Source organism: Tursiops truncatus, chromosome 5 (assembly GCF_011762595.2).
Source record: "Tursiops truncatus isolate mTurTru1 chromosome 5, mTurTru1.mat.Y, whole genome shotgun sequence".
NCBI lineage: Eukaryota > Metazoa > Chordata > Mammalia > Artiodactyla > Delphinidae > Tursiops > Tursiops truncatus.
The window spans coordinates 116,620,743-116,632,857 of record NC_047038.1 but is presented as its reverse complement, the minus strand read 5'-3'; the positions used below and the strand labels follow the sequence as shown (position 1 = coordinate 116,632,857).

Here is a 12,115-nt window from a genome sequence, read left to right as displayed (position 1 = left end):
CAATTCATGATTTTACTTCATGATTTACAACTTAATCTAATGTCATGGTTAATTAAAGGTTACATGATATTTTCATTGTGGGATATTAAGCATTAACTATACATCACAATGTTTCTGTAAGTAATGAATTGCTGAGCTGGTTTTACAGAGACTTTTTCAGAACTTCTGGTACCTAACACTTTGAGAAAAATTAACAGAGAGGAAAGGGAAACATTAAACTTATGGTTTGGGCTTTTTCTCTCCTTTAATTCTATCCTTCCAGAATAATCATTTATATATAAATTAAACTTGTATAACAATAAAATAATGCAGGTATTATACAAAATAGTTATAATTATTTCTAAAGGTTATATTATATAAAAATTGATTTATGTTAGCTCACTGACAAACATATAAGAAGATTAAAGGACTGAAAAGATGGGATTTAGATACTTTTAAAAGTACACAAAATATTTTACAAAGCAAAATATAACTAGAATACACATTCAGTGAATGATTCCAAATATTATTATTAAAAGAGTGACGGCGGGAAACAAGGACTGCTTAAAACTCTGTTCTGAAAGAAATTATCTTCACCCAGCTCCCTCTAAATAAAGATATTCATACTAGATAATGAGCCCCAAAGCCCATTTAAAAAAAACTCACTAGGCAGCTAAGACCAGTAACCAGGTATATGTACCGAATAAGCTTTAGAAAACAATTAAAACAATAACAACAGAAGTTTATCTGGGAGATTTCTTCAAATAAACAAAATAGCAAGTTTATCTCATCACATGCAACAGTCCAGGCATAACGGACCTTTATCCTACCTAACTCTAAGCTATGAGAGTGCTGGGGACGGTGACCGGCAGGTGGGGTTATGCAGCTCTTAGAGGGCTAGAGAAGCAGAGAAAACAGGCTTGGGGGGTATATACTAGGTGAAAGAAGAAAGCTCGGGTTCTGAATTATACCTGGATGGTTTCTGATTCCATAATAACTGACTATAAAAAAAGGCACTGTGGAAAGTTCTGTCATACATCAGGATGGAAAAGGGGGCAGACATATCAAGTTAATGAAAAACTAGTTTATTAAAGATTTGAGAAAAACACCATTACCAGGCATAGTACTCAACTACCCAATGAATGCAATCTTTCAAAATGTTACAGTAAATAACTGTGACAGTGAGAACGTTTTCACAATGGCTAAAAGAAAATTGTCTTGTAATAAACAGACTTACTTTTTAAATATTCAGATGGTCTGCTTATTACACCTTTCAACAAAACACTTTAATGAAGTCATTTTTTACAGACGTAGCTCTCTCTTTATATTTTGTAAACCAAAGGCTTACTTTATACTGTTTCATTAGGCATTAAGAGGACATAAATTACATTATTTTCATGCTTTCCTTAAGGATACATTTTAAAGCAATATGTATGCTCTTAAGAAAGCTGGGAGAAATATGGCAAAAAATTCTTCAAAAACCAGATTGCTTTTATTAAATATTTTTTTATGGAATAACAGTCATACATAGAAACTAGTTTATTTTCTGTTAAAGAGTTGCTTACCTCATCCTCTGATCCAGACTTATTTGATTTATTACCTTCTTCTTGTCTTTCTATGATTTCAATTTCTTCTTCACTCTTTTCCTCAGGTTCACCTTCCTCTTCTAGAATTTTTTATTAAATAGATTTTATTAAAGGCAAAAACTCGAATTAGAATTTTGCTACTTAAAAGTATTAAATAAAAGTGGAGGGATGTATTTAAATTCCAATATTTATAAGCAATTTCTTCCATTAGACCTTTATAAAATTTAAATAGAAATATTTATTTTATCATTTTATAAATAAATCATCATATTTGAGGAAAGGGGCAGGTTTAAAGAATTTTAAAGCACTCTGTAGGTAAAAATGAAAACCAAAGAATGTGTGTGTGTGTGTGTGTATGTGTGTGTGTACACACATATACGTAAATATACGTGTGTGCATGAGGGAGTATGTTTTTTAAGTCAACTGTTGCATCAACTATTAAGTTAAAAACAGTGCTCAAGATATAATTTAGGTTATAAAGGGCTCATTCTGGAGCCTGGCTTGGGATGCCTGACAAATATCAATAGTTTTATTGCTACCTCAATGTGCATAAGGAAGTCACATTGGAGAGGCACCAAAAAGCCTCAGCTGTCTTCAGTTCTAACATCTTCTGGAGTTTAGTAGAGGGTGGCAAGGGGACGTATGATTTAGCAATGCTTTCAAGAGATTAAACTGTTCGTTCCACATGATAAATTATCTGATAAACAACAGCCCTTGGGAGACTTGGTGTGGATTTTGTTGCTGCAATCACCTGCCTTAAACCGATTACTCTTCTACAGAAGCCATGGTCTGTACCTCCCATCTCATCCTTGGAGGGGAGAAAAATCTTTGCAAAAAGCTTTGGCAGGGCTTCCCTGGTGGTGCAGTGGTTGGGAGTCCGCCTGCCGATGCAGGGGACACGGGTTCATGCCCCGGTCCGGGAAGATCCCACATGCCATGGATCGGCTGCGCCCGTGAGCCACGGCCGCTGAGCCTGCGCGTCTGGAGCCTGTTGCTCCGCAACAGGAGAGGCCACAACAGTGAGAGGCCCGCGTACCGCAAACAAACAAACAAACAAACAACAACAACAAAAACAAGCTATGGCATATGGGATTCATAGTTGCTAGGTTCTGAAGCAACTGAACAATTTTTACACCTCTTTCTTCCTAGAAAACAAAAGTCATACATTGGATGTCTGCTCAGGTACAACCCAGGCAAGGATGTTACTCCTCTTCGCCAGTCACGCCTTCTCGAGGATTCAAATGGTATAAATCTGACAATAAACAAGTGCAACAGCCAGTGTTTACCACTTAATCTACTATTTTAAGTGAGCTCTGCCCAGCTTTGTTCCCATTATAAATCACCGTCATCGTCTTACCTTTTTCAAGAATTTCACCATCACTTTGCTGTTTTTCCTCTTCCAAGTCTACTGGTTTCTCCAGGGCTGCTTTCTCTCCCTTTACTTCTTGCTCTAGTGCTCCCTTTGTTTGTGGTTTACATATGTCCAGTTTTTTGAACTCTGCATCTTCATATCTTTTCTGTCGCAGTGTAACACAAGCTATTTTTACTAAAAGCAAAGCACTATTTACAAAAAGATTTTTTTTGCAATAAGTGATATCATAGTGAACTATCAGTAAAAACTTACAGGCAATTTAGTTTATCACTTTTAAGAGCCACTTGCTCCAATATAGAACTCCTAAACACTAAGAGATTTTTTTTTTTTTTTTTAACTGTTGACAAAAATTCATTTTCTTTACCTTTACTTTTCTTGGCCAACAAAATGAAGTAATTAATGCTATTGGAAGCACTGCTGTCACAAGATAAATGAACCAAAGCCATGGGCGCTCTTCAGCAGCTGCCGTCAACTGTTTGAATATACTAGGCTAGAGAAGAAATAAGCATAAAAAGGCAATTAAGATTTTATAAACCTTCATTCAGAAATACAGCCTACAAAAACAAAAAACTTATTTCACCTAGGTGGTTTTATATTAAGGAATCGTGAATTTGTAAGATAAAAAATATTTTATTTTCTCATTTTATACTTCATAAAGTTTAAATAATTATTCGCATGCATTGCTGTTTGACACTTTGTAGTAGAAGGTACATTATACTATATAGGTGAATACTGCTAACCTACCAGCAAGAATTAGGACAGTTTTCTTTTTTGGTAAGTTTCAGGATAGAACTACTCCTTATGGATGTATTATCTGGTTCATTTAGAAGTACACAACTCTCTGATAACTCAACCTGTACATTTAAAAAACTTACTGAAAAAAAAAAAAATCAACCTGATAATCATTGTGTTTTCTTTTTCTTGTTTATTAACAAATTTTACACACAACCTTCAGGAAGGAAATTGTCTCTCTTACTAAAATAGAATCTAAAATCATCAAATGTTTTAGTTAAAAGAGTTTCCAAATGAGAATCCCTTTACCTTTACTTACTCTTCTGATGGTTTTTGCTAATATCCAAAGAGACCTAATGTGAGGTACACATTTTTCTTTACAGTAATTCGTTTTAAAGACAGATTCTCCAAGATGCATTGTGTTGAAATACTTAGCTTATTCTTTTCTAAGTAGTGTTAAGATTTGGGGAAAAAAACTGAAACATAATAATATTAAATTTTAAAAGTTTCTATACTCCTCTAAGTGAAAAGTAGTTAAAATGAATAAAGAATATTTAGATTACTGTTCCCACTTAGGCCTTAAATTGATAGGTGACAAAGATATTAAGTCTCATTTCTAGTAGTAGTAGTGGTCTCATTTCTATAACCATCAAAAGGCACTCAATCCCATTATGCTATCATAATTTAATAAATGAAATGAAGACTTACATATATATAATTCATTATTAGTTTATAATGAAGCTGTATCATATTTGGTAAAGCTAAATACTCTGTCTACATAAATTTATTTAAATATGCTTCTTTAGCATTTAGTAATTATTGCACATTTATTTACCTTTTTTAAAGGCCATTTGTACAACCTATAACCAGGACCACATCCTATTATTACCATATGGTAAATACTGTACCTCATTATCATTTTCTATCATTATTTTCACTCCCCAACCATCTGCAGCCCAGCGATCTGCTACTTCCTTTTCCGAACAAATAATAAAATTATCAAAGTAGATATCAGAGGTCATGGACCAAAGCTCTAAACCAAGAGCACAGAAGGAAGTCAGAAGAAATGGGTGATTGTCTTCAAAATAATCTGGATTAGGAATTTTTCGAGGACTCCAGATACCCTGCAAGAAAAAATAATTTAAAGACATTTTCAAATAAAATAATTTCATTATAAATGTTACTCAAGAAGTAGTTGGTGTTGAATGAAATTAGCAATACTAACTGGAAAAAAGAAAACTTTAACTTATAATTAATTCATTAGTAATTCACTAGAAATAAAATCTTGTTTCTTCTTATCTGGAACACGATGTTCCCTATGAAATATATCCTGTACACGATGTTCCCTATGAACAATGACTTTAAACTCTGCAAAAGGGGACTTCCCTGGTTGTCCAGTGCTTAAGACTCTGTGCTCCCAATGCAGGGGCCCTGGGTTCGATCCCTGGCTGGTGAACTAAGATCCCACATACCACAACTAAGCCCACGCAGTGCAACTACTGAGCCCGTGTGCTCTAGAGCCAGCACGCTGCAACTAGAGAAGCCTGAGTGCCACAATGAAGACCCAGTGCAGCCAAAATAAGTAAAATAAATAAGTAAACTGCCAAAAAAAAAAAAAGAGGCAGAGTGAAAATCCAATACAGAAACCTGAGTAATTAAATTTCACAACTGACACTATATTAGACAAGTTGGGTTTTTTTTTACATTTAGTAAAGATATTCAAGACAAGATATCATTAAAATTGTTCAAATCAGAGATCACTGTATGGCAAAAATGGAACCGCACCTTTCAACATATACTTGTGATAGGCATCAATAATCAACCATGGTTGAATCTCAGAACAATTATTCAACACAGAAGTTCCATTACATCTTGAATGATTAAACTCAACCAAATCAAATAAATTGGACAATATGATCACTCACTGACTTATTCCACCATCACATATGTCTATTCTGTGCCAGGCACTATGCCAGATGCTAGGATACAGTGGTAATCAAGGCAGACATGGTCCCTGCATTATGGTGTTTAAAATCTAATGAAGGAGATAGACGTTAAAAAAGTTACCAAAACAGACATTTTGTGATAAATACTATGAAGAAAAACTACAGTGAGCAAAAAGAATATATAACTGTATATATAAAATAAATGTTAGAAAATATCAATGAATAATTAGATAAAACTAGAGGGTTAAATGGATAACATAAGGACTTCTACCTCCAAAACTAGGTATACTCAAAAAATATCTGATTCATATTAGGGAAAAAAATTCAATTTTAATAATACCAGAGAGTAAGGAGCATGTTAATTAAGCACAGACTTTAATTACTAAAATGTGCAACCTGAGTCTTCTTGATCAGAAGTCACTTCTTATATTTAATTCTAAAATAAAATTTTATTCCAAAGTGATCATCAGTATAAGGAAAAATATAGTATAAAGTAACTTATCTTTAGTTCTTAATTTTATTCCCCCAGAAAATTAAATAAGGAATGTTTCAGTTTTTAAACATAAATTAGTTGGAGTACTATGTTCTTTGACTTCTTAAGATAGCTAAGGCACACTATTATACAAATCAAATTTCCTGAAGTTAACATAACATTATCAATAACTAGATAAATAGCACAACATTTTAAAGTTTACTATGGGACTGGAACAAGTGGTTATTACCTGGTAGTTAGGGTTATCTATCATTGGAGGTGTCCATACTCCTTTGTATTTTGGGTTACCTATCATGGGAGGGCTCCACTCGCCACACCCAATCTGACATGCTGGATTAGAAATCTGAGGTGCCTCCCATTCTCCATCCATGTCTTCATTCCTTAGGATATTAGAACAAAGCAAATGGAGTAACCTCAAGTCTCTCCTGTCAGTCATATAAACTAGTAACAAAAAAGCAAGTAAGAAACATATGAAATTGACATTTGAAGATGAAGAATGCTTACCAGTCAATGGGTTTTTCAGCATTAGGATCTGGAATAAATTTCGGTTCATTATCAAGCCAGCCATCAGGTTTAACAACACTTGTATCTTCTATTTGGGCAGGTTCACTTTCATCCCTGTAAATACAGTATTTTATGCTAATTATTAATTATTCAAGCAGTTTAAAAATGCACGCTACAAAATTCATAAGGTACCAAAAGGCATTTCCTACCCTGTCTTTGTACCTACTACCTCCCCTCTCTCTCATCCACCTAAATCTTCTACTATACACTTTTTTATATATATTACTTGTTATGTTCTATACATACATGCACATATGTATGTGTGTGTATATGTGTGTGTGTGTGTGTGTGTGTGTGTATATATATATATATATATATATATATATATATATATATATATATATACACATACTTTTTTTACACAAATGATAGCACTCTATACAGAGTATGTTAGACCTTGTTTTTGTTCACTTAAAAACTCATTCATCAACAAACATATATGGGATGACTACTACATGTCAAGACTGTTCTAGGAGCTCTGTTTTATATAAATATATATCTGCTTCATTCTTCTTAACAGTTGCATAGTTTTACACTTTGTGAATATATCATTATTTAATCTATCTATTGTTAAGAATAGTGTTTTCAAAAACTTACTATGACGAATAATGCTATAATTAATATCCTGGAATATATTAGAAATTAATAAGAAATCAGTTGTCAGCTATATGAAGTAAATTTTTTTTCCAGTTTCTCATGCATTTTTTAATGTAGCTCATGGTGAGGTTTTGGTTTTTTTTGCCATGTAAAACATTTATTTTCATGTAGTTGAAATTTATTAACATTTTCCTTTATGATTCTTCAATTTTATGTCATATTTGGAAAGGTCTTCCCTACTCCAATATTATTTTTTAAAAACTCTCCATATTTAATTCTAGTAATTTTTATATTTTCATTAAAAAATAACACTTAGTAAATTCTGAAGTATATAAACACAGTCACAGTAAGTAGTGAATAGAATTACTAACATAATTTTCGTCTTTACAGAAAAGTAAAAATTTTAAATAAGCTACATTACGATTTTCCAAACAAAACTTGAATAACAAACTGAAATAATCAACAATATATATGTAAAGACTGAGTAACAAACTGAAATAATCAAATCTATGTATGTAAAGACTTGTACTTGCCTGTTATTAATGTTACCTTAGGGTCTCTGAGGGCTCAGAGTAACCGGGGTTTAAAATTTAAGGGTGCATCTCTTTTAGCACTTTATAAAAAAAATTCTCACACATTTCACCAATCAGAATGAGGTTGGTATATAGTTTCTCTCATTGTACAGTTTCTCTCATTTCCCAGCCCTACTCTTTATGGGCAAACAAATGTGAAGCAATGTTAGAAAGCCCACATGGAGGGATGTAGTCCTACCTTTTCTGATAGCATGAATTCATGGAAGTGATACACTAATAAGTGACTTATTAATTTTTTTTAAAAAGTACTATTCTTCCTACCTTGCACAAGTTACTTCCCTATACTATTTCCCTTAAGGCAAAGACATTTTCACTGCTAACCAGTACCCCTATTTATCTAAAAGACAGTCAACAAGTTAACACTTTTGGTTTTCCAGGAGCAACGTTCTATTTGAATAGGTGGTAAACCCCAACGTTTACAAACAACAAGAACTTGAAGAAATAGTAATAGACACTTTCCAAAATGAAGTACACAGAGAAAAACTGGTTTTAAAAAATGAATAGATTCTCAGTGACTTGTGTAACAAACATAAAGCAGTCTAACACACATTTAAGTGGCATCCCAAAAAAGAGATGGGGAGCCATATATAAATATTTAAGGAAATAATGGCCAAATGTTACCCAAATTTGATACAAACTATAAACCCACATTTCAAAAAACTCAAAGAATCCAAAGCAAGGCAAATATACACACACACACACAAGCAAATGACATCAAGGCACAACAAAAATCAAACTATTGAAAACCAGTAACAGTGAAAATAAATCTTAAAACCAAATAGAAAAAAATGACATATTAGGTAAAGGAGAACAAGGATGAGAATAACAACTGACTTCTCATCAGAATCAGTGTGAGCCTCATGATAAGGAATGGCTGTTGCAAAATAACTATCAACCTATAACCCCATAGTGAAAAATCCTTCAAAAATGAAGGCAGAATAAAGAGATTTTCAGACAAATAATTTAGGAGAATGCAATGACAACAGGTATGTACTACAATGTATTAAGACAAGTTTATCAAGCAGAAGGAAAACAATAACAGACAGGAATTTCTATCTACACAAAAGAAGGGGAGTACCAGAAATGGTAAATATGTGGGTAAATAAAAGATCTTTTCCCCTCATAACTGTCTGACAAAAAGAGACTGATTGAAGAATAAATATGCATGGCCTTCACAGTATATAAAGAAGGAAATGTATGATAATAGCATGAAGGATGTACGGGAGAAAATATAAGACTCTCATATGATTAACTTAGACATGAAGTGGCATAACACTATTTGAGAGTAGACTGAAATAGGTTTAAGATGCATATTGCAAACCCTAGAGCAACCGGCAAAACAACCAACTACAGATGAAAAGCCAAAAAGCCAATAGAGAAGAAAAAATAGAAGACTCAAATAAAATATAACTCAATCTGAAAAAAGCCAGGAAAAACATTTTATAAAAAGCCACAGAATATATGGGACAAAGAAAAAACAAGTAGTGAGATGGTAGGTTTACACCCAACCACAGCAATAAGTGCATTAAATGTAGATGGTTTAAAACACTCAAATTAAAAGGCAAGACCCAAATGTAGTTGCCTACAAGAAAATCACCTGAAAAAGAAAGGCATATACAGGTTACAGGTAAATAATGGAAAATAATATTCAATGGAAACATGACTTAAAAGAAAATTGGAGTGCTGATTTAATATCAGACCAAGTAGACTTCAAGTCAGAGAGTATTATAAGAGTTTATAAAGAAGGACATTTTATAATAATAAAAAGGTCAGTTCCTCAAGAGGTCATGAAATACTGTGAATTGATCTAGTAACAGATCTTCAAAATACTTGAAGCAAAAACTAAAAGAACTCAAAGGAGATAAAGACAAATCCACAATCATAGTTGAAGATTTTAGTTCTCTTCTCTCAGTAAGAGAACAGACTGAAAACCGTTAAGAATATAAAAGCTTTTGAACAATGCTGATGTAATTGATATTTGTGAATGTTTTCTGACCACAATAGAATTAACTTGGGAGTTAAAATGAAAACCATATCTGGAAAATCCATAAATAATTGACAACAAAGCAACACATTTAAAAATACATGATTCAAAGAAAAAATCACTAGGGAAATTATATAACAGTATGAACTGAATATATATTTGTGGAACTTAGTTAAAACAGTGCTTAGAGAAATTTTACAGCTGCTTCTATTGAAAATTATTTTCTACCTTAACAAGGTAGAAAAGAGAAGCAAATTAAGTCCAAAGTAAGAAGAGGAAGGCAATAATGAAATAGAAAAAAGGCCAATGGAAGGGAAAAAACTAAAACAAAAGCTGGTCCTCCACAGAGCTCAATAAAATTGATAAACCCTCAGCTAGACACATCAAGAAAAAACACTAACTGCCATATCAGAAAAGAAAGAGGGGACAGCAGTACAGATCATTAGACATTAAATGGATGATAAGAGATGCTGGAACAATTAGACACCCATATTTTTGAAAATTAATCTTGATTTATACCTCACACTACATAGAACAATTAACTCAGAACAGAGTTTTAGTCAAAACTATTTGTCTAGAAAACAAAAGAAAATCTTTGTCACATTTAGGCAAAGACATCTTATCTTAGTAAGATGCAAAGAGCATGAATCATCAAAGACAAATATTGACAAGCCAGACTTCATAAAAATTTAAAACTTCTGCTCTCTGTTACGAAAATTAAGACAAGCCCCAGAGTGAAAGGAAATATTGCATACTGCTTATCTATATTAATTGACTATTGCTGCATAACAAATTACCCCAAAACTTAGGGGCTTAAAGTAACATTTATTACTGCGGTGTCTGTACTGCGAAATCTGGGTGCCACCTAACCGGGTCCTCACCTCAGGGACTCTGGCACTGGCAATCTCAGACTGAGGTAGGCTGCTTCTGAAATTGTTTTCCAATGATCCTACCTCCTGGTATTCATGTCCATGTGAAGTCCCCTCTCCTTGAGTGTGGGTGGGACCTAATAACGTGCTATTAATGAACAGAAATTAGTAATGGTATGCTACTTCCAAGATTAAGTTATAAAAGACTGTATATTAGTTTCCCTAGGCTGCTGTGACAAAACACCACAATCTGGGTGGCTTAAAGTGACAGAAATTTATTATCTCACAATTCTGGAGACTAGAAATTTGAAATCAAAGTTTTGGGCAGGACCATGCTCTCTCTGGAGGCTCCAGGACAGGATCTTTCCTTGTTTCTTCCTTGCTTCTGGTGGCCACTGACGACCCTTGGCATTCCGTGTCTTGTAGATGCATCACTGCAATTTCTGCCTCAGTTGTCACATCGTGTTCTCCCTGTGTGTCTGTGTCCAAATTTCCCTCTTCTTACAAGGACACCGGTAGTACTAGATTTAGGGCCCACCCTAATCCAGTATTACTTCATCTTAACTTGATTACAGATGCAAAGGTCCTAATTCCAAATAAAGTCACAATTACAGGTTCTGGGTAGACATGGAATTTTGGAGGACAGTGTTAACCCAGTACAGACTGTAACCTCCATCTTCTTCGCACTGTCTTCTCCCCTCCCTTCCCCTCTCCCTTGCTTCTGTTGAAGACAGCTACCCTGTTGTGAGATACTCTGTGGTGAGGCCTAGATTGCAAGGAACCAAGGGATGACTCTGGCCAACACCCAGCCAGGAACCGAGGCCCTCAGTCCAAAAACAATTCAGTCCCTTGAGAGACTGAATCCTGCCAATGCCACTTGAGTGAAACTGAAACTGGATTAGCTCCTCGTTGAGCCTTTAGATGACTATAGCCCCAGCTGACATCTTAATTGCAGCTGAAAGACCCAGGGCCAAAGGACCCACTAAGCTGCAGTCAGAATCCTGAATCACAAGAAACTGAGAGATAACAAATGTTGTTTTAAGCCACTTAATTTTGGGGTAATTTGTTATACAGAACTAGATAACTGACACAACACTCATAACTGAATACAAAAAAATAACCCAAATAAAGCAGGGGAAAAAACTGAAAAGATACTTCTCCAAAGAAACTGATATGAATGGCAAGTAAATGAAAACTAGGGAGATTACGGATTAGTCACTAGGGAAATGTAAATCAAAACTACAATTAGATACCACTACAAACCTTTTAGAATATTCAAAGAAAAACAGAAAAACAAAAACAGATAATACCAAAGGGTTAAAAGGTACAAACTTCCAGTTATAAGATAAATAAGTCCTGGGGATGTAAGGTATGGTGTGGTGACTACAGTTCACCACACT

At 34.0% G+C, this 12,115-nt stretch overlaps 1 protein-coding gene across 6 annotated transcripts in view; it reads right to left on the bottom strand.

Annotated features, from left to right (window-relative positions):
- Positions 1 to 12,115, bottom strand: part of CLGN (calmegin) — a 55,897-nt gene that overhangs the window by 2,293 nt on the left and 41,489 nt on the right. For 4 of the 6 annotated variants that reach the window (XM_073805548.1, XM_019926500.3, XM_033857348.2 and 1 more), the window contains 6 exons: positions 6,613 to 6,726; positions 6,338 to 6,488; positions 4,578 to 4,793; positions 3,302 to 3,427; positions 2,923 to 3,082; positions 1,545 to 1,645 (listed from right to left, as the gene is read on the bottom strand). In XM_073805548.1, the coding sequence (XP_073661649.1) occupies positions 1,545 to 1,645; positions 2,923 to 3,082; positions 3,302 to 3,427; positions 4,578 to 4,793; positions 6,338 to 6,488; positions 6,613 to 6,726 (868 nt within the window). Of the gene's footprint in view, positions 1 to 1,538; positions 1,646 to 2,730; positions 2,818 to 2,922; positions 3,112 to 3,301; positions 3,428 to 4,577; positions 4,794 to 6,337; positions 6,489 to 6,612; positions 6,727 to 12,115 lie in introns of those variants that run through there. The other 2 variants (XM_033857350.2, XM_033857351.2) reach the window with 2 other exon arrangements.